We start from the raw sequence: 24,134 nt of genomic DNA, 5'->3' as shown, positions 1-24,134 counted from the left end.
GATATGGCTCAGCAAAGCAGAGAATTAGATTTTTGGAAGTGCCTGGTTTTTTAAAATGATTGTTATTTTTTTATAATTGTCTCCTATTGGAGATGTCCCAAATCTCTGAGTAGTTTTGCATTCGCTTGTGTAAGATGGACTTTCCCTTTTCTTTTTCTTTTTCTCTTTTACTGCTGTAAGCAAAAATCCACATCAGCTTGACTTCAATGTATTCAGAGTATAAGCTGATGTCCTCTCTTCACTTCTCTTCAACAGGGATGATGCATGTTCTTTGACAGCTAACAGGATCATTTCTTGTTCCACACATCAGGACGTTGTATGTTCTTTCGGGTAAGCTCACATTTAAATCGCTCACTCCCCTTTTTATCCATATCTGAAAGAAGTGGCTTTGTTTGCTACTATTGGACAATAAGAGAGTTGCTAAACAAATCATTATTACAATAATGACGGATCTAACTGATATGCCACCTTACAGTTATGATTTGGTGTTTGTCTTGGATCTTATTCAAGTCTTTCTTGATTTAAACACTCAGTAAATGTTTGGCTGCTTCAGCTTTTGTCTCAATGCAAAATCAAGTTCCTTTGTTTTAACAAAACATAAGTACGAATAATGGGACTCAAGCCGTCTTCATATATATACTCCTGAAAATATCAAGATAATTTCAGGAGGACTGCTCCAGACATTCTCCTGACCTGGCTGGTCACATTATGCTCCTCACAGCGGGAAACTATCCCTGTCAGACGGGAGAGGGGGGCGGGGGTTCTCCCGAGGTAAGACATGACGTAAAAAAAAGGACGTGGAAGGAGCAACACAGTCCGCTATACGATGCTTTAATGAGAACATTTGCCTTTATATATCAATGCTACGTGTAGTTCGGCGGAATCACAATGTCTTTAAAAGAGCGGAGAACAACATACTGACGAATAGAAAACATTATGTGGTTTTTAATTACATGCATGAAGATTGTTGCGGCCGTGCGCAGACAGTCAATGCACTGACTCCAGTCACAATATATAAACGTCAACACGTCCCATTGGATCGAGATGAATTCCTCCGAGAATATCCTGCTGCGTTCTCACATCAGCTAACTCGGACTTGCTGCGGAAAAAATACTAGAGGGTTTACAGGAGAAACTGTGGGTGAAGTCCGAGCGAAAAATGTGGCTGTTTGTGTTCACACATACATTTACTCCTGGAAATATCCTGAGTTTTTCAGGAGTTTTCTGCAAGTGTGAAAGCCCTTTTAGTAGCTCTATAAAATGGCAAGTAAAAAGCAAAGAGATACGGATGCAGCTTAGGGTTGCTAAAATTGACATCAAAAAAGTTCCTCAATGTTGCTTGAAGTTGGTGTGGGCCAAGTTTTAAAAAGACATTAAAAAAAATGTGGATTTGAACTCAAGCAAATGTGAGCTTACCTGTCGAGTTTAGCCAACGTCTCACCTAATTCAGGCAAGATGATGGAGCTGCTTCTTCCGTGAAACATCCTGATCTCCTGCTGAGCTGTCACTGGTTGAGTAGCATTGTGGGTAATGAAGGTGCCAAGCTTTAAAGAATATGAGGAATGAAAAAAAGAAGACATTTTGACATTGTCCATCATGAGTCTTAATATCTGAGTGCAATGATATGTTTCTTGGTATCTTTTGAAGAGTTTGTGAAGTGATGCTTTAAGAGACAAACATCCTGGTTACCATTGCAGGTAAAGGTCATTGAAGAGGGTCATTTTGAAGTAGTTTAGGAAACAAAGGGAATGCTGCACATCCTTTCCTTGGTTTGCAGTACCTGTGTGAGAAAGTGCATGAGTGCATCCTCTTCATCCTGATGCACTATCTATATTTTTTCTAAAAGTATACTATATATTGTACATATGTTTGCGCAGTTTTAAATCATTCATGGATCGACCCTATGGGCTGCAGACATACAAGGTTGGAGTACTGTATCTTTGCAGTGAATGGCAATGTAGGCGTGTTTCAGGGAGATAGTCTGTGAACATCTGTCAGAGAAATATCTTTGCAGCAGTGGATGTGACTACAACATTCTTTGGCTGAGCGTCATGTTGGTGTGTTTGATTGGAAATGTCATCCTTGTTTATTCTGCGGGCAGAATATGTGTGTCACATAAGCTGCATGGGTGTATGAATGCATGGATACACCACATCCAGGCTGTGTAATGCAAAAACACATCCGGGCCAACATTTACACAGAAAATATGTTAAAAAAAAATGAATTCTAAATGAAGCCTGACTGCAGAGTATAGCATGCAACTGAACATCATCTCTGTCTAAATTCATGCATAGGCTGCATGAACGCCTCGAGCACAAGTGCCAAGGGTGATTTAAAACCCCCATCACTGCCCTTTTGGGATATTTGATCAGCTGTAACCATGGTTACAGACCCGAAGTCTTTAAGGCAGTTTGAGAGCTCAAGGATAGAGACGGACATAAAGTCAAGTTAAAACAGTGAGATAATAACCAAGGTCTTTCAATGAGACACTGGAAAATAACAACATAAACAGTAGATGAGCCAAAGTTAAAACTCTGAGTGAGACTTTACTTTCCCTTTTACATAAGTTATAAAAAATGTGATTTTATTGCTGATGTGGATAATTCCCATATGCAGCCAGAGGTCAGCTCAGACCACACATCACTTTTAACTACACCAAAGTAAAAAAAAGTTGATCTTTATTTCACATTTTTACCTTTAACTTGCTGTACAGATGCTTTGATAATAGTCAAATTGAGTTCAGCACTTTCTTACTTTCAGATGCTTTGATTCCCTTTTGCTTTGATCGCTCATCCTTCAGGGAAATGTGTGTCCATATTTAGTTGTGGATTAAGATATTGGTACCTTCATCTGTCCACGATTTTTAAACTTAAGAGGATATTCATCTTGAGTTTTTATGTAAGTCACAAACTTAACACCATTGTAACCTTAACTAGACCAACTACCGGTATTATCATTCTGTTCATTATAATTGTCCAGGTTTTAGACACAGTTTGTCTAACTAATATGGACTACTGGTCCATCTAGATTCTGGATAATCCTCGAACAGCAGCTTGGCCAACACTGAGTAAGTGCTCGGTTGAAGCTCCATTAGTCAAAGTAAAAGTGTACCGGCTGCACTTTATGGTAATGAGTAAGGCTGTGAAAATAACCAAAACAGCAATGTATTGCGATATTTGTTTTTACGCTACTATATTGATTTCCCAGCCTCTCACATCAAAACATTAAATGGATTAAAAAGCTCCTTTTAGTTCCCTTAAATTCCTTTAATCACCATGACCTCAGAGCCTGTAGATGTCACTGTTCTGCTAGTAGGCTGGCCCAAAGCTGCCACGAGAGAGAGAAAGCAGCGGTGATCATGCAGGTGAAGTGAAGTACGCCAACACACCCATACCTGAAGCGTTGAAACTAGGGCTGTCTAACTATTCACATCTTAAATAGTGATAAATCGCTAAATTCCAATATTCACTTGCGATTAATCGCATTTTTAATGAAATTATTTCTCATTGAAAAATAACAATTGTTATGTTTTAATTACTAAATCAAGCTGAATCAAGCACTGCTGCATTCACAGATGCAGCAATGTTGTACCATCACTGTGACTACAGGGAGACACTGCAGAGGCTTATCCCCTGTGTGTCTACAGGGACAAAACATCATGCGATTAACCCTGACTAAAAAAAAAATAAATGCATTAATATCAGACCTTAACTAATCGCAAATAATTACTTAATGCTGACAACCCTTAAAACAAAGACTAAAGACGTTATTTTATGTGACCCATGTATCATGATATATCATATCATGATACATGTTTCGTGATATCGTCAAGTACTTGACAATACACCTGTAGACATGAGTTCATTTTAAAAGGGACACAAGTGACAGTATATGGATGGCTTCAACTCAGCAAAATCAAGGCTGCTATTTGCAAGCCTGTGTGTGTGTGTGTGTGTGTGTGTGGGTGTGTGTTTGTGCGTGCGTGTGTGTTTGTACGTCATAGACAGAGATTAGAGCCCGTGTGCAGACATGCGATTGTACATTATGAAAATTAATCCCTTGGGATCCTGTTGTACACACTCTACTTTCAGACTCTCTTTTCTATAACATGTCATGTTCTGTTCTTGTTATGTGTTTAGTTTTAAGTAGGTTAGGTACAAAAATTTTAGCTCAACCCGATACATAAATTAGACCTGTCACTGCTAAGTGTCGAATTTAGGCAAAGAAAATCTTGCTAGCACTTTGACGGCTGGTTTTTCATGTTCACTATAAATTAGAACTGAGGAGAAAAGCGATCAGTTCTGCTCTGCTGCTGTACCGCCGCTGCTGCTGAAAGTGACGCATGCTCTCTTTATCAGCTGTCTTCTTTTCTCATCCTCACAGCTTTCATTTGCTCCACTTTAACACACTGAATGCAGAGGATGTAGTGATAGATTTCTATAGTGCACTGACTCATTTGCATAGCAAGGGCATGAAGCAGATCCATTCAACCCCTACAACCAAAAATTGGATTTCCATGTGACTCTAATTCTATAACATGTGTAATCCTGTCTTCAATATCCAATTGAAGGAGGAGGAAAATGTCAGCATTAAGATGTTGATGGGCATCGCGGTAGTGAATTGTAAGGCAGGCTTAAAACTCACTAGAATTGGATCTTCATCTAAAAAAGAGGAAAAAAAAACAGTCTCCAAATCACCTCCTGACAGACGTTGAGCCTCATTGCTGCAGACTTGGCACAGCAGGATTAAGTGTGAAGTGTTCAGCAGGTAGAGAGGCATGGCTGCAAGGCATGGGGAGCTCTGTGTGTCTGTGTGTGTGTGTTTGTTTTTGTGTATGTGTACAGTATGGATGTGTTAGGAGGCAATATAAATATCACATTACCGCGCTGTCAGGAGAGGCTTGTGGATCTCTGGCTTCTGGACAAAGTGTGACTACACAGAGTCAGGAGGTCTCTCAGCCACAGGCTTCTCATGAGACTTCAAATGTGAGCGTGTTCCAGAGCCATTGAAAGAACAAAAAATAAGATAAGTTCCAAGTTAGTCATTGCAGCAGTAAATATTTAGCCTGGTTCCTGACCTATGGAAGACTGCACACATATCACACATGTTTCTTTCCATCCCATTACCCACAGTGCTAATTAGGCACGTAACAAACTACAAAGGTCCTGCTAGCTTTCTACTTTCTGCCTAACACTAGGGTGTTTTTTTTTTTCTTTTTACAAAAGTCAAGTTTAGAAATATTTAAAAGATTTATTCTTACACACACACACACACACGGACACACACCAAACTAAATTATATTGTACTTTACACACCTCTACAATTATCAGAAAAACTTTTTTACAGGTGTTAATAAATGGCGATGATACATACATGCTGATCCTTGCTTGTCAATCTTGAGAGCGTGTTATTGAAGTCATTTTTATCAGTGTCTATCAATAGGTCTACTTCAGCAGATTGTGCTGGATAGTAAGAAGTCACTTATGACTTGAAGCTGCGCTGTTGTCTGTGGTGCCTCTGCTGGTGCACTGTGTTACACAAGCTAACAAGTTAGCCTACACATAATATGTTGTCCTAGTAGAGTTAGAGTGCCGCTTTAAAGTTGAAAATAAGCTTTTTCATTTGTTGGACACTTTGCTATCTTCTGTGTACAACCCATAAAAATGACACTGCTTCTAATATGCCTTCTTGTCCCGAGTATATAATCTGAACATCCTCTCCAGTATCCTGTTTTCATAGCAAACAGATTAACATGTTTAAATGTTGATTAAAAGTTGACCGACCTTCACCACACTAACAGAAGTTGTTCTTTACAAATCTTTAGCTCCACTTGATGCTGAATTCAGTGACATCATTTCAGGAAAAGAAAACTTAATATGTTGTAAAACTCCTCGAGTCATGGAATCAGATATGGATTTATTAAATGAGGAACATTTACCATTAAAAATAGCGAAGTCATTGAGTTGCACATATGATGTATGCATGGGCAAAAGCTTTGTGCAGTTTTAGTCATGTGCTCGTAAATAGCTGATAAGGATATTTTATAAAGTTAAGCTGAGTAAACACTACATGATTGGGACCTCGACCCTCCTTCCAACTATGACAAGCAATGTTAAAGGTTTTTTGGGGGGACTTTTTGCCTTTATTGGAAAAGACCGTGGACAGAGGAAACCAGGGAGTGAGAGTGGGGAATGACGTGTGGGAACGGATCTATAGGTCGGACTTGAACCTGGACCGCCCGCTTTGAGGGCTTCAGGCTTACCTTACCCAGAACTTCCACCAGATACGTGTGAATTGCGTGTCCGCTCCGGCTCCGTGCACATTGTCCGTCAACACCCACAGACTGCGTCCTCCGTCCACAGCACAGAGCAGCACAGCCGTCAGCTGGAGGTACGAGACAAAGGAATTCCCTCTTTAACTTTTACAGATTCACTTGTGACAGCACGAGTTAATAAGATGTATGTGGTATAAAACTCTATAAAATCTTATCAACAAACACACATATGGTCATGAACCATCAAAACGGAGCGTTTTATTCTGATAATAAACAGGATGTTTTCATGTTGTATCGGTGTCTGACTCCCCGTCCCGCTTGTTCTTTTCTGTGCTAAATTGATGCGTCGGGCTCCAGCATTCGGCAAAAATAGAAGCCCTGCGTATCTTCTATGGAGGGCATCGGACTGCCGGAGACGCAGCGGAGCCAATGGAAACACACACTTTGAGTCAAGTGAAAACCTATCGACTCCAACAGGGCGGAGATGGACCGAACGCGCATCTGGTGGAAGTTGGTCGTAACTATTAGGCCATCTGCGCCACAAAGTCCCAGTGTTTTGATGGTTCTTCATGTAATCTTGTAAATGTCCTGTGCTGTGTGGTTTCTCTCCACACAGTAAAGGAAGAGAGCTGTCAAATGTATCATTGTTTGACATCATGAATTTTATAATAATTAAAAAAGTAGAAGTCTGACCTCTCAGTAATTTTATATCACATAGTCAATTAATTGAGATTTACAGCTATGATGACTTGGGGCGGCTTTCAAGAAAAGAATGAAAAACTTAGGATGAGATTTATGACGCTGTTTGCTGTCTTGTTTAGCAGTGCATATAATTAATAATGAGTCAGAGCAGAGAAATCAATGGGAGTGTTTCTGTCGGAGCAGAGAGGAAGAAACTAAAAATGATTTAGTGTTCGGTTCACTCGCAGCTCTGACGTCTATAGTAACGCTCTGAGAGGAAACAGTTTCTCATGTTCTGCATTCATTAGCCTAGTTCTGAATCACTTGTTTTGATCCACAGCAGCTGAGATGCTCTGCATACAGTGTGACCTCCTTTTTGTTTGAGTAAAAATTCAGCCCAGAAGAAGGGAACCCACAGAGGAAGAAAAATTAGGAATAAAATCTAGTTTATTTATTTCTGTTTGTAATGTTTGTTTTTTTTGACATAATGCTTTAAATATTTAAGAAATGTTGAGTGTGCTGCATGATGCATGTCATCTATTTCTGTGTCACAAATAGGCCTACTGTCTTTCAGCTGTTCACAAATGACTATTTAGGACAGCGGCCCTTATTTATGGCATGCATGTATGTCAGGCTTTTTGTTCTAACACGGCATGATAGAAAGTTAATGTGACGACGACAGCACAAATTTAAAGGGATATGTTGTTTTTTGGTTTGTTTTTAAAGTGGGGTTGTATCAAGCAGCAATCTATAGTGTTGTAAGATGAAAACAATACGTGCAAAAACCTGCAGACCTGTACGGGGGTGCATTTTTTAAAATAAATAATGGGTTTGGATTTTATGAAGGATCAGCGTTATACATAGAAAGACTCGTGGCTGTTCTGACTGATGGACGAGCACGGTGTAGCTGTTTGTCAGGAGGCTTAAGACCCTGCTGTTGTCAAGTTGGGAGAGCATCGTCTCTCAACAGGAAGGTCAAGGGTTCGATCGCCAGCTCCTGCAGCCACATTTCTTATGTGTCCATGGGCAAGACACTTAACCCCAAGTTGCTCCTGCTGCTTCGTCTGCAGCGAATGAATGTGCATGAATGGGATTCCTTACTTCTGATGGTCACTTTACACAGCAGCCTCTGCCATCAGTGTGTGAATGGGTGTGGAAGGGTAGGTGTGACATGCAGCGTAAAAGCACTTTGAGTAGTCAGAAGACTAAAAGAATACTCTACAAGCACAGTGACATGTCCCTCACCTTTGGATTGAAACCAGGTGTGTGAAATATGTTGGAGCAGTTAAAACACCATACATGTTTGCACTTTTCTCTTTGGCTTTATTGGTAAAAGAAGACATTACACTCCAAACTATACCTTGCATCACATCAGCAAGTGCAAATTGTAAATTGGCATAACGAATGTTGTTGGTATATTTAAACATATTGAGGTATCACATCTTGTTCACCCATCTCAGGACTCGATCGGCTGCAAAGATTTGACTTGGGTTCATCAATGGATCGCAGCAATGAAAAATGAGAGCAATCGTTCTCCGAGCTCCACCCTCACTCAGCCTTTCACAGGAGGACAAGAAGGGGGCGGGGGGGGGGGGGGCTGAAAAAGAGGTCCAAGGCCAGATTGATCATTCAACAGGGTTACTGGGCGAGCGACAATGCTTCCCATCTCCCACCAGAGTGCTGGGGGGCGGGAGTCAAGGCCCAATTGGATTAGACTCTCTCAAGAAGAAGCAGTTGTTGTTGTTGTTGTTGACCTTGAGAATTGTTCAATGGTGATTCAATTTGAAGCCGTTGAATCTGTTGACTGATCACTGTCAACATGGCAACAAGCGGTGTCCCTGTCTCTTTTTGTCACAGCAGTAATGGATCACTCTGCGACATCAGTTTTCCCCCTTTTGAACATTATGTTGGTGTAATTTATTTTAATTTTTCAAAATCTTAAATAACCAAATCTCTCTGGGGCTGTAAGCAACTTGGCTTCAAACCATTGCTGAACATAAAAAAAAGTCTGAGCTGCTGAGGTTGAGTGAGATCACAGCGTATCACTTTACACCCCCAGCTGTGAGAATCAGACGGAAATATTCAGATAGGCCTCCTGCAGAGTCGCAGCCTTCATTCTTTTGACCCAGGTTATTGCTCCGCTCTTTGTTCACTTGGCTGCCACAGCTCCCTGTCACACTTTGAGTGCGGTGGAATGGGAGATAATTAACTGTAATGATAATGGCTGCCATTTGCTATTTCGATTAGTATCATTTTAATCATCATTACATTGTTGTCTGGCTGTGACATGACAGTAATATAGGAAGTGGTGAGAGCATGTACGTAGCCAGGGTGATGGCAATGGTTCAACTGGCCCGAGAGGAACAAGTGGACCTTTAGAACACAGGTGGAGCTACACATTTCAAAAAGCATTGTTTAATTAAATTTAACGGTGGATAGAAGCCACAACCTTGTCTCTCTACATCTCTTGTGCAGTCAGTTAAATACAGAATAATTCTGTTGATGACCAGATTCAAGCACACACCTCTAAGTAGAGCTGACATAATCTGTGAATTCAACTGAAAAGGAACCTAAGAAAAAAAGTCTAATTTTTGTTTCCTGTCACATTGAGAAAGTTAACTTTTAGCCTGTGTAAACATGCCGTAAAACTTCTAACAAAAACCCATCCCAATCTAAGGCCTAGTCTCTTGTACTAAAGCCTTTTGTTGCTGCGCATTTCTCAAATAAAGGCAGATCTCGATTAACAATCCCAATGCATTAAGTGTTGAAATAGTTAGAGATCAAAAACTAGGAGAAAAAGCAGAAAGACGCAGAAAGTATACAGATTAACTTCAGCATCTGTCTAAGAAAGACAGAATAATGCCAGCATGCATACAAGTGTGAGAAAGAATGTTAACGATCAGCCTCAGAATCATATGTGAGCGTGCATCCACAGATTGTGAGCCTCTCAGAGTCCCCTGCATGATGTTCTGGATTAAGGCTAAAGACATTTAAACTTCAGTGAGTGATGGCGGGGACAGGGAGGACTCTGTTGCTTGTGCTGGCTTTAAATTTGGAATTAAATGTTTCAAGTATGAAAAACTTTTTCCACCATCTCATTCAAAATTGTAATGCTATAACATTTACTTTAAAGAACTTAAGACATTCTTTACACAGATCCCCATAGGTCTGCCCAGCACTCGTTAGTGATTGTATTAACGGTCTCTCTCTCTCTCTCTCTCTCTCTCTCTCTCTCTCTCTCTCTCTCTCTCTCTCCCCCACAGTGCCGCAGGTTGGCCTTGATGGACTGCCTTACAAATTACAATAGTGATTTCTTTGTTAAAATTAAGTCTATCCACATCCTTATTTTGTACACAATGAAATACTCTTTCTGGTGATAATTTACAATTTTATAGTATTTAATATCTTTCCCATGTCTGCTGTGCACGAGTTTCATTTGAAAGTAATTAAAGGCCCATCTCACATTGACATCTGTGCCAAATAAAGGGAGGGTCATTTATAAATGGTGCTGACAGACTGCCATTTGAAGGCGGAATATTTGCATCCCTGTTATGTCGGGGGTACGTCATGTAACGCATGGAGGCGGAATGGTGGGGCGTTCCATACCTGACCCGCCATCGGAGGTAATAATAGAGGAGATAACGGGTGGAACAAGCTGGCAATATGCAACGTCGGAGCCGGTGATGCGGAAATACACACGTGTGTGTGTGTATGTGTGTATGTGGACCTCCTGCTGTGTGCTCACATGCTGTGCCTCTTGCACTCTTCTCAGAGTTAAGTAACGCCGTAACGCACTGTACAGTAAGTGACAGACATATTGATGGGGGAACTTTGTTGTAACCGGCTTTAGACTGATATAAATAAGAGCATGGGGTAATAACTGAAGCTTTACAGTATCCTTCTAGAGTCTTCATAATTAAACATACACCATTTTTACATTTGTATCTATCGGAAAAAAATGATACACTGATCCCTCAGTCAGTAAATCTGCCTCATTCACTCACCTACACTCGATACAGAAAACTCTGCTCCTAGTTAATTTAGCCAAATACTTCTGTTTTTGACGACTTCTGTACATGCCAGTGAGGGACCATATCAGACAACTTTTGGTTTGTCAGTGTTTTTTTTTTATTTTCCCACATGCTGCAATTTGTTCACTTTTGCATCCACACTCCTCTCAGAAGCTGCCTTCAAAGAGATGAGAGTAAGAATAATCATCCTTATTGACTTGCATTCTCTAGGTGTTATTTTTTTAGCTGATTGTAGCCTACAAAATCAAAACAAGGACAAAAGGCGTGGAGGGGTGTGCACTTTGCTAAACAATATCTCAAAGAGACCACTAACAACAAAGTAATTGGGATGAAGGCAGAGAAGAGGGATAAAAACGGGGGGGGGGCAGCGTGACCCCCAGACAGTGTGATTTAGAGCAGTTCCAGTCCGTCAGCTGCTGCGATGCTCTCCTCTCTTTCAGTGACTGTCAGGAAAGAAGGTAGAAACCACTTTTAAACCAGAACATGGTTGCTAAAACCTGTCCACTGTAATTGACTTTAAGGCTGACAGCGCTGTCAGAAAGCACATCAGAAGACAGAATGTAATACTGAATGTGAGCAGGACCCAAACTTTAACTTTCTCTGACTGTGGGGAAAATCTGATGTACTGTATTCACATTTCAGATGATGGAAAGTAAGTGAGGGATACTTAAATTGGTGTAGGAACAGGACTGTGGACAAAAAGTGCTGTAACAACCATCATCAGCAAATGTATTGGTCTGAAACATAATCTTACCTGAGAATAGAGAAATTTCACAAAAATCAACAGCATGATTCTCCTCTAAACTTGTCTTACGGCCGGAGATATGCTTGCTGTTTAACGCTGCTTGCGATAGGCTGCGTCATGAACAGAATAGTATACTTGACTGTGTGACGCGTAGCGTGTTGCTGGAGGATACCTCTAGAGGGCACACCAGAGAGCTCAGGTTGTATATAACTACCTTATGTGCAGGATGTAAACAACAGATACAGCGACACTCAAGAAGGTTACTTTTTTGTTTATCCAGAGGTCATTGATTCAATTTCAGCTCAGTACCACAAATAAACCTAAATGAGCTTTTTATCAGTGATCAACATTAGATCAGCTCAGTCCCGGTGTTTTGGTTGAACAAGTGACCCTTTTAACTGGTGACTTTCTGCAGAATGCGTCTGTAGATGGCATCGTTACAGCAGCTGTTTCTAATGGAAAGTGTCCTCACATATGTCTCTTTGTTTAGTTTTTCATTATCATATCAAAATAAACTAATCAGATGTGTATTTAATGAAAAAATAAACGCCTACAGGGTCACTCATTGAACCGAAACACCAACCTTTTTCTATGAGTTGCGCGTCGACTTCTAAAATGGAATATATCTGTGGCTGGCTAGTTAGACCAGCATGTCTCTGAGCAGTGGCAATGATATAGCGTACATATCAGACACTTCAATCAAATATCTTCAAAGTTTTGGAATTGTTGGATATTTGTGGACTTGGTCTATCAGTTTGTCTTATTATAAATAAAACTTTCTGCTGTTGTCCCTGCTGCTGTGCTCACTCTGTCACATCCCCTATTCCCCTCTAATCAAACACTTGGCCTGTGGGCACGGCACCAGTCTCTGAGAACACAAGCTGAGGAAGAAACAGAAATTCAACAAAATATTGTCCAAGTTTCGGATTAGTTGTATATTTGTGGACTCGCTCGATCAGTTTGTCCTCAAATCCTTCTGTTGTCCCTGATACTGTGTTGACTCACATAGCCCTCTGTTTCCACACTGCCCCTACCAGTCATGTGCATGCTACATGCTTGCAATGGCTTCGGTGTATATTATACTCACTTTGACCACTGAGTATGTCAATCTTTGACACTTATTGAGTAATGTTGTGAGATGTGTAGCTTAAAATCCTCCTTATTTATCTCATGCTGGCGTCAGTAAAATCCCTCATTCAGCCTTACACCGTGTCCTAACAGCAAGCGACGCGAGCGTCACCGCCAAAAACAGCCTGATTCTTTTGTTTCCTAATGGAGTGTCCTAACTGCTCGCAAGTGAAGCAGCGACGAAGAACGAGTGAAGAGGGGGCTCAATAGGCATTGAGCTTTTCTCACTCAACAGAGATTGTTAGTTTGCTGTAAAAGGGAAGATAACGGTGCATAAATAGTATCGAAATCGTGATCGAAATGTTGTGCGTTGACTTGCGCGAAATATAACGCTCACATTCTGTTAGCAGGACACGGTGTTAGCCTATAACGGTTCATTTCAGCTGCTGTCTCTTTAAGGCCCCCCTCACCACCTGGCAACTTCCCTCTGATTGTCCAGCTCTGTTTGCAGTCGCAGAGAAATTTGACTGAGTGTCTGGCTGGGCGTGTCCTTGAAAGAGCGTCCGGGTTGGCCTTGTCCTACAACTTTGCTCCATGCTTTACTCTTAATACGTCAGTAGAACCCGACGCCATACCCCGGCATACATTACTGTTCACCTTCATTTGATCCGTCACGCCTCACTGAAGGTTTACGTCTCTACTGGAGGTGATAATTTAATAAACCAGCATTGGTGTTTCTGTTCATGCATTTTAAAGTGCATTTGCAGCAGTTTTTTTGCTTGAAGGTGTAATTAGCTGTTTCTGTTTGGTCAATAACAGCCAACAGATTTGACTTCACCATCCCCCAACTGGGGACCTAGTCTGACAGAAACCAGATAAAGGGACTGGACTGAATATATATCAGGTGGGGACGACTGTATTTGTTCAACATTTGATTAAAAACATACTTGCCTATCTATACAAAAGATCAGAACATTAAGCAGCTCTTGAACAGTTACTGCTCTATATGCGTCACCTATCAGCTGACTGTCTGTCTGCTTTTGGTGCTGTGGGCAGGTAGCATACAGTGAGTTTATTATTGCCCTCAGCAGAAAACAGCTGCTTGCCTGATGCTGCTGAGAAACGGTAAGACTGAACCAAAACATTAAAGTTGAGAGCAACAAATCTTAAGCCGTCCGTTCAAAAGGTGCGTAAAGTCAAGTGGAATTGCAGTGTTTGGTGATAGTTCTCTGGGGGTTTCATTGACATTACACATCCCACATTATCATCTGATCCAATGTTAAACTAATAAATATCATTATGTACACTTGTAGTTGTTCCTGACGAGATTTAGACAAAGCAGCTTCTTAACTCCTCACATATGCCGAGGTTAAGAACTACCACTTACCCCCGTCCCGTCCCAGGCCTTTATTACTTTTCTCTAATACGTCAGGAGAACCCGACGTCAGGTTCTGGCCAAGTCTTGCAAAAGTCTCGGTCAGAGCAGCAGGACATCACGTCTGGGGATGACGCCAACAGCTGTGTATCCTCTGTTTTAAAAAAAAAAACATTGCCAAGGTTTAGAATGGACATCCAACATTGTTACATTATATGTATGTATTTAAATATGGATCAGCATAATAGATCTTAACCCTCCTTGATTCAAAATTTGGTGTGTGCACCATTAAGCTCTGCACAGAATTGACATGTTAGCCACGTTGTCATGACAATATTAATGTTCATTTTTTAACATACTGTTAATGAGCGCTTGTCTTGTACTGTCATACCCCGGCATACATTACTGTTCACGTTCATTTGATCCGTCATGCCTCACTGAAGGTTCACGTCTCTGCTGGAGGTGATCATTTCATCAACTAGCATGGGTGTTTTCTGTTCATGCATTTTAAAGTGCTTTTTTTTATTTACTTGAAGGTGTAATCAGCTGTCTGGTCAATAACAGCCAACAGATTTGACACTAACATCTTTATGATACAAGCCAAACAAAACACCTGTTTAAACAGAGAACTCATTTAATGTGGAAACACCAAACTTCCCTAATGTCTAGTTCCTCAATCTAACTATCACCACTCACACGTTCTCATGAGATATGTTTCTGATTTAAATAGAAATTAAGCTTACATCATGTGCTGTCATTTGGTCTTTAAATCTGACAATATCTCTGCAGATATTTCTACTTGTACTGCTATACCAGAGCATGCATTTTTCATATGAAATGGCTCAGAACAGTGGCCTTTAATGTAACGGCATGATTAAATATTCAGCTTTGGTTCAATGTCACCGCTTGTCAGTCAGTGTTTCCTCTGGAGGGAAAAGAAAAAATGAAGGGAAATTAGGTATTTCTGAGCTTTAGAATGGGTCTTCCTTTGGACAAAAACTCCTCCAGTCCTGCACTGAACCGTCAGCGGCTTCCAATCAAACCCTTGGCCTGTGGGCGAGGCAGCAGTCTGTGAGAACACAAGCTGAGGATGAAACAGAAATTCAATAAAATATCATCCAAGTTTTTGGATTTGTAGGGTATAGAATTAGGAGAGCAGCACTTTCAGAGCCCTTCACTACAGGGTTGTCTCTGCGCTTAGACACTGGGAATTAATTATTCAGGTGTGCCTGCAGTCTAATGTGAGCCATGATGAAAGTAGATTTTAGATTAACAATGTGTCGACCCTGTGTCCCTGCTCTGAAGCGCGGGTCCAGGGGGACAAGTGGGACAGGGCTGAGTGGGTGAAAACACACTGCCCTCTGTTGGTCCAAAAATATTTACTGGCTTTACACAGTGACCACTCACACATTCACACACACACAACTCACCAGGACACATAAGGACACAAGCCAAACAATCCAGTCTCATTTATACTATAATACCAACCATGTAGCCATCACTCAAAGGTTATCAATGACGATCGAGGATCTTATATAGAGACATTTGCTTGATTGTTAATTTGCACTGTTAATATGCACCGTGCATGCTGAAATCTAGTTTTGACTGAGCTTCCTGATAAATGTAATGAAATCTGTTTCTGTGTGAGGTTACACAGCCACATCTTGGACTTCATTTGCATGAAACCCTATCAGATAAAGGGACTGGACTGAATATATGTCAGGTGGGGACGACTGTATTTGTTCAACGTTTAATTAAAATCATACTTGGCTATCTATACAAAGATCAGAACATTGAGCAGATCTTGAACTGCTCTATATGCGTCACCTATCAGGTGACTCTGTCAGTCCGTGTTGATGCAGTGGGCAGGTAGCACACAGTGAGTTTATTATCGCCCTCAGCAGAAAACAGATGTTTGCCTGCTGCTTGCTGCTGCTGTGAAACGGAAGGAGTGAACCAAAACAGTAAAGGTGAGCGCAACAAATCTTAAGCTGTCTCTTCAAAAAACTGCGGAAAGTCAAGTGGAATTGCAGTGTTTGTTGATAGTTCTCCGGGGGTTAATTGGCATTAGACATCCTACATTATCATCTGATCAAATGTTAAAGTGATGAATATCATTATGTGCACTTTTAGTTGTTGCTGAGTTTTGCAAGATTTAGACAAAACAGCTTCTTAACGTTTAAGATATGCCCAGGTCTAGAACGGACACACCTGTCCTGTCCCAGGCCTTTATTACTTTATTAACCTCCAGCACATAAAGCTTTGCCCTTCCCTTTTCTCACTGGTTCATTTAATAAACATAACACAATTGAAATATACAATTTGCATATGAGATAAATAAAACTCATAGTCATTTGCTTTTGATCACACGTAAAAAAAAAAGGTTCTTATTTTGGTGTGAAACCATTTTTTGACAGGATTTATTGTGTTTAGGGTATCTCCAAAAACTCTACATCAAAACAGTGTGATCTGAGCGCAGCTGGAGGAGTGTTTTTGAGGCTCTGTTTCAGATGTGAGGCAGGACAGCCGGAGGAGGGAGACAGTGACCACAGAGATGGGAGCGGCTTTTGCACAACTTTCCTTCATAATCCCTCACAAACACACGAGCGCTCACACGCTGCTGCTCAATCACTCCTGTCGTTACTCCCCGCCGCCGCTTCTGCATGGAAGTGATTAGCAAGCCAATGAGACAATCTGCTAAATAGCTTTCGTCACACAGAACCCACGCTCAATAAGCTGCCATATCATGTACTGCAGTGACAAATCTTGTGATTGAATTGCCACTTCACAGCCTCTTCCCCATCCTGCTTCTTGTCTTTTCCTGACTGCAAACCGGGGCAGTGTAGATACAGGAGTGACGTGTTTGTGTGTTGTTGTTGATGTGAGCCCCGGGCTTTTTTCTCTGATCGGGAAGAGCCTCTGCTTCTGGGCCCTAATGCCTGCCTTTTAGTCGATGCCAAGACTAAAATGACTCCACAGGAGCTCCGGCTACAAAAAGAGCAATTCCTCCCTCCCACCATTCTTCCTTTACTAGCATCCTCTATGGCTGTGATGATTAAAGACATGCCTTAATGTAACATAGCTCTAAAGAACCGTTTGTAATGACATAAAATAGGCTAAATAAAAGCGCAAAAACTAAGATGACATACTCAGATTTCAGGTATTTTGTGCAGTTCTGCTTTATTGAAATGAATCTGAAAAATATGTCATGCAATATCCCAACCATTGTTTACTCTGCCCAGTGACCAGAAGCAGACCGAACTGACATAAACCCATTAGACATATCTAGTACTAATCATAAACCAGGTGCCTCCATACAAGCCTGACTCAGATTTCTCAGACAGAGGAATAGTGACACTTCATTCACTATTAATGTTATTTTAATGTATTATTGTTGTCCTTTATTTACCTAGGCTTGTCCCAATGAGATCAGAGACCTTTTTGACAAGGGACACTGAAACTTTTCTTTTTACAAAGGAGATTGGGTCAGTGTAAACCAAAAATAAAGAAAGACATAGAGTTGGTTTTAATTACAATATATTTAAAAATGTTTGGAAATATATAACCAGTTTGTTGAGTGCCCCATACATGCAGTAATTTAAGAAAACCTTAGTATATAAAAGCTTTATTTCCCTATGAAGTTCTGATTTTTGGGGACACCTACAGAACGTGATGAAAGTACACGGACTGAATTTTATGACCATCTCTGGTAACATTGCTCTTGGAGAAGGTTGTTTTTTTTTTTTACTGTTCTTGAAATGGTAAGGAGCTCATGTTTCATTTTGTCTTGATTTAAAAGTAGTTGCCGTTGACGCAGCCTGTCTTGAACTTCCTCAAGTCAAAGCAGTTAATGAGCGTGTCATCAGCATACAAATGAATAATTGCTTCTCCTTAGAGTCACAGTTCACGATATTTCACCATAAATATTTGCTCACAAACCAAAATATTTTGCTGATACAATTATGATATCATCCTGGAATTCTTTGCCCGTTCTGAGCATGTGTTGCCGAGCCTCGTGTCTTAAATGAGTGCAAGGAGACAGACCTCAGACAAGGCTAGATATTGGCCTCCTCAGTGCTGTAGTCATGCGGCTCCTTTTTGACCATGACAGACAACCATATAGGTGCTTTATACACACATCAGACAAAATTTGCTAAATGTACTATTTTTCCCCAGAGACCAATTCCTAATGATGAATCAGACCAGAGAGATGAGGCTGTCGCTGTATCTCTGGTCCATAAGTATCTAAAGATGCATGATGTTTGTAGAAGCAGTATGATGGTTCCCTTGGGGGTTTGCTCATCCCCTGCTGTTGAGGGATAGGTTTAAGATATCAAATGTACACCATGCAGTTACAGCAAGCCTGACAAACAGAGAACTTCTCCGATGTGAATCAGTCTTATTCGCGCAGATGGAGGTGACGTCTCCAAGTTGTGTCTAAGTAGAGTTAGACCGAATGTCAGCAAGTCTCAAGAGAGGGGAAGTAGAGGATCGTTGCGTTCACCCATCACTATTGTCATGACAACTGCTGTAAAGCGCTTGCCTGTGATTGATGTTTCAGTGCTTCCTTCTGCCTCGCCTCGTGTCATGTCAGAGAGGTTCAACCGTTTCTGCACAGTGTGTATTCCCTTGAGGAATGTGCAGCCTCATTTGATACATGCAAAGTTTATTCTGCAGTCAAGATATCTGCTGAGTGATGATGCATTTTTATTTATTTTCTTGTTAAGCACTCTGTCCGCCCTTTGCTTTTTCCAGCCTTCATCACACAATAACATGATTGGTTCAACCCTCCCTCCCGTGTCCCTGATTAGAGTACACATCTTCCAGGAGGCTTGGCAACTGCACTCTTCTCAACTCCTGGCTTTAAACGTTTTACCCTAAGAGAATAGGTCATGTCACTGCCAACTAAGAGAATAGCTTGGCCCATTTTCTTGAACGCTCTGTTGTGTCAGTCAGCTCCTTCTTGTCTTCTTTTAAAGGTGACAAAGTGCAGCCTGCTTTTCTCCCATCAGACAGGTCCATTAAAAGATGCTAAAGCACTTTCAATACTTTAGATGGGGCTTTTGTTCTGTGTTGTGCTGTTTTTTCCTGACCTTACTGCCTTCCATAGAAAGGGGAAGACAATGCTGGACTTGCACAACGCCTGTTAGATAAAACTATTGTCTGTCCCTGAAGAGCTACTGAACCAATGTGTAGCTGTGCAGCTGCTCTACTTCAAGACAAATCAATAGATACATTTGAAATGAATGGTTAATGGATTACACATTGGCAAAGTTTTCCCCATCACTGCAGCCTCTGAACAATCCTCAATGGCTGTAGCTCTGGCATGGTTGTTTTTTTTCATTCTTGGTGTTGATCAGAGATGGGAAGCCACTAAAGGAACATGTAGGCTACTTGTCACTGTACTGGGGACAAATGCTGGCACATCTGCAAGCAGATAAAGAGAAAAACCTGCAGCAGCTTTTGCCAAACTTGAAGTCCCATTGACCCATGATAAAGAAAAGACTCAAATAGTAACTGTACTCATATAAGCATTCATCATGTAGTCATGGTTGTAGTTGTGTCAATCAAGTTGGTCGGAATCACCAAACAACATTGTCATCCATATAGTTACGCAAAATGAAGGCCGATCTTTGCATATTCATTTGCTGATGTTAAGCACTATCTGCATGTTAGCATGTTAGAAACAGCATTCATTTGTTATATCTCATCCTGAGGGAAACACAAGATTTTACACCTCATTTCATGAAGTCAGTTCAACGGTATAAAAACAGTCGACTCCAAATGATGGTGCGAATGAAAAGTAAAGGTACACACAATAGCACTACACATACTTTGAGGACCATGAAAGTTCATGATATTGTTGTGACACTCTGTGAAAAAGTTGTTCCGATACATCAGGTCCCGACAATGCCGATGGTCCTGGTGACCAAACATCATTGCAATGTACAGTGGAGCTTTAAGTGAAATGCTAATCTTGTCAGGCTAACATGCTGATGCACACCGTCTTAGCTTTGCATGTTAGTGTCATCACTAAGGAAGAGTGTCCATTCTGAGCATTAGTGATAATCCCACTTACTAACCCTCATTGCACATCCATGGATTATGATCATAAAGACAGAATAATCTTTCCTTTTTTAAATTTTGCCATAGATCTGTTTTTAATTAATATTTCTGGACCTTCAGTCTACTTAGAATATCGTCCAAAAAGGCTAAATCAGCCTTTTGTATATAGATATATTTATACACACATATATGCATACAGGAGCTCCTGCAGCTGGCTTAAAGTATTTCTATCTCTGCTCGCTTTAACTCAAACACTGTAGAATAGCTCCTGTGCAGTGGTCTTAACTGTGATTAAGACGTGCACAGTGATTTGTACTATGGCCCATTAGCTACAGAGGCTTCATCTGCTCTGGATGAGAAGTGCAGAAAGGATTTGATTCCCCCCGTGACTCTCCCTCTGTGGACCCGCCCTCAACGCAGCCAGTGGTTACCATAGAGACCGCTCTCCCCTTCTCAGCCCCAGTAGTACATTAAGCCGCTGCTAGGATGTTACGTAGGACCCTTACAGTGAGATAATCCTTGTTTGTTTACACCCTCAAGGTGCTAATACACACATGAGAGCACACATGCAGTTGTGCAAGCGTGACATACAATACATAACATTCTTTTACATTGTTGTTTATGGATGTTTTGTAGAATTACAGCCTTAATATTATATTAAAATACTAATTGGTAGTGTAACAAAGTTTTATCTATGTAGACAAATCTAAATTTATATTCAGATCTCTTTTTATTTGCAAACATAAACAGGGTATTTGCTTTCCCTCTTGTTGCACAACGTATTCCTGCCTAATAGATATTGACCATGCAGATTAGATAAAGTAGTCCTAATGGATATACAGGAGTAGTGTCCGTTCGTGAATATAGATTAAGTAGGTTAAAGAGTTTGCGTCGGCTGCCGTTAATGAGATGTGTGGCGCTGGTTACATCATGAGACTGCTGTACGTGTGTCTTCATCCCTACTGTGACCAAGCTTGAATGAGCAGCATGGCAAGTCAGGGTGTGTGTGTGTTTGTGTGTGAGAGTTGAGAGTGAGTAGGTGGGTGCTTTAAACTGTATGTAAGTCAGTGTTTGCCTCAGCTTTCTGCTTTCCTTCTCCCCCAGACCAGACACGGAGGATCCCAGCCCGGCCATGACTCACAGACGACACCATCACTTGTAAGTACTTGTGTAAATGTTGCATGCTGGGGGGATTTCGAGGGATGAGGTGGTAGTCGAGGAAATGTCGGAGTTGGAATTTGCCAACAAAATTGAGAATGCAAAATTCTCAAATGATAGTTTTTTTTCTTGGGTCAATATTTTTCTTGACTCTCTAAAATTCTAAAAAGAACAATAAATGTAATGAGGAAAAGAGTTGTCTTCTGTGCATGTGCATGTATTTTTTTTGTGAGTGTGCATGCCTTTGGCCTCAACAAACAGGGACGCCACCCTGGGCTAAAACAGACTCCACACTGACTTTTCTGCTGCACCCAGACCCAAGTGAAAGGTGGTCGGTATTTGCTTAGCACTGATGATGTCACACCAGCTGAGCTATTTTTAGAAAGGGGTCTGAAGGAGGCAGCACCCCTCCCTTTCCTAGAAGTTTATTATTATCTAAAGCCTTTCACCAACGTCTCCTCTTCTCCCAGCTTGTTTAATCTCACTGTTTTGGTCAATTTGGAGCCACAACTTGTAGCCTCTCACTAAAGATGGACAGCTAATTGCATACACATTGCCACTTAATGAATGATTTTGGACAAACATGCACCGACGAAATCACATTTTTGGAAGCTGTAATTACAGAAGGAAGGAAGACAACAGTGAGGGACGATGAACATTTAGAACAGTTAGCTCAAACAGTCATGGCTGCTTCATACAGCATGCTAATTGTTATGATCCTGATTAATAATTAATGAGGAAGCTGCAGAACATCTGGAATAAGTCATGCATTCGAGACAGAATCTATAGCTACTCTACTTTAGAAGTTATTATCATGCATCTGGCTAAATGTGATAAATGATGCACATATTTTAAAACAACTGGCATGAAGTTCACTGTACTGTACAGTAGCAGTCTCATACCAGGTATTAGGCTTTTATTTTAGGGTGGGGGCTTGTTGACCTTCTGTTAATCCAGCTGCCAGACTATCTACAAAGCTTGTATATTATTCTCAGGATGTTTATTAGACCCTTTAGTTTATCTGAAATCCGGGGAGTCATATAAACCTCATATTTTCTGCTTCACCACTGCTGGGTTGCATAATAAGGACGGAGCCTCCATCTGTTCCACCCAGGGCTTGCTTTCACTAAGTAGGGGTTTTCATCATATCACCAAGCAGCCACTCCCCTGCTCGGTCAGGGCACGGCCGTGGAGCCGGGGCTTTGGTCAGAGCCGGGGATCGACTCAGATGGCTGATCATGTGATCCACTCAAGGTCGCCAGTGGGTCTGCTTCACATGCTGGGCTTCCTAAAGTGCCCTGACTAATCACACAGTCAGCAGAGAAACACAGGCAGCATCGGTGTGTGTGTGTGTGTGTGTGTGTGTGTGTGTGTCGTTATGAAAGCTGTTTTAACTTAATGGTGGTATTTTCATGTCAAGTCTGAAGCAAGAGGAGACGACTGGCAGGTCTTATATGTGTGGCCTTTTCTTTCACTCACTGAATGTAGCAGGTCATTTACTGACTCATAGTGTACGGACTCTTCCAAATAATCTCCACAGAGCAGATCCGATTTTTCAATTGCACACAGTTTTGGGCATAATGTGTTACACAGCAATCAGTAAGAGTACTCAGATTACTTTTCTGGAGAAATGTTGAACTTAATACATTGTGTTCTGCAACTGACTGAATCTGTTATTTACCTATTTTTTTCATAAAAGTCATCCGTTACTGGAAAAATATTTGCATTATTATTATTATTATTATGCATATTTCCTTTTTTTACGCACTGTTTCTGTTTCTCTCTTCCTTTTGTGCAGCTAGCTGTGTATCAGCAGAAAGTAAACCTATACAGTTGTGTCACTGTGAAAGCATATAGCTAGCTAATTAACCTAGCGAGCCGGCAGAGAGAACAGCATTCACTTTGAGGAAATATCCCCTTTAATGTTGAATTTTTGGGACAACAGAGGCACGAAACAACATCATGGTGAAATATGACTTCAAGAGCCTGTGTCGTATTGTTTTCTTTTCAAACAGCTGTGCCTAATAGTGTTTGCCTCTGCCAGTTAGTTGACAAACTGTTAATTAAATTTTTTTGAAAAAGCTGATGAACCGTGAACTAAAATGTGCAATGACTGTATAGAGTCAATATTCAAAGGTACAGTGGGTAAAGGGCCGTCTGCACAGTATAAGCAACATGTGTAACGAGTCACAAAAGGGTTTTCATTTTTGTTGACAAGTACTCAAGCACATTTTCTCAGTTTTGTAATGCAGATTTTTAACAAGTCAACATAAGTAACATAAGTCACTATGAAAGTAATGTTACCCAATCTAAATGACTAGCCCCTGCCCAGCCAACCTACTGTACGTTCTCAGGTGCAAGAACACAAAAAAATAATAAATAAACCAGGGCACACTGAAAATAACTTTACTGTGAGCAGACAACGCAGTTCGACTGTAGCTTCCTGAGGTCGACAGGTGAAAGGTTGTTAGCTCACAATTAAGTGACAGTAAAGTATTTATCAGTGTAAAGGTTTATTTTGGGGGCTTTTTGTGCCTTTATAATAGATAGGAGAGTGGAAAGAGTCAGAAATCAGGGAGAGAGAGAGTGGGGAAGGAGCCACAGGTCGGATTCAAACACAGGAGGACCTTGGCCTCTATATACAGTATGAGGCGCGTGCTAACCATAGGCTACCAACCCCCCCTTAGTTTATTTAAAAAAAAATGTTTTTAATGATACCCAATATTGATTGCACATG

General features: G+C 41.0%; 1 protein-coding gene across 4 annotated transcripts in view; it reads left to right on the top strand.

Moving 5' to 3' along the window:
- Positions 1–24,134, top strand: part of iqsec1b (IQ motif and Sec7 domain ArfGEF 1b) — a 197,510-nt gene that overhangs the window by 85,097 nt on the left and 88,279 nt on the right. For 2 of the 4 annotated variants that reach the window (XM_061041440.1, XM_061041447.1), the window contains exons 3-4: positions 256–330; positions 21,344–21,397. In XM_061041440.1, the coding sequence (XP_060897423.1) occupies positions 256–330; positions 21,344–21,397 (129 nt within the window). The remainder of the gene's footprint in view (positions 1–255; positions 331–21,343; positions 21,398–24,134) is intronic. The other 2 variants (XM_061041442.1, XM_061041441.1) reach the window with 1 other exon arrangement.

This window comes from Labrus mixtus, chromosome 7, assembly GCF_963584025.1.
Source record: "Labrus mixtus chromosome 7, fLabMix1.1, whole genome shotgun sequence".
NCBI classification, from domain to species: domain Eukaryota; kingdom Metazoa; phylum Chordata; class Actinopteri; order Labriformes; family Labridae; genus Labrus; species Labrus mixtus.
The sequence above is the reverse complement of the archived record's forward strand: the minus strand, read 5'-3'. Positions and strand labels throughout refer to the sequence as shown.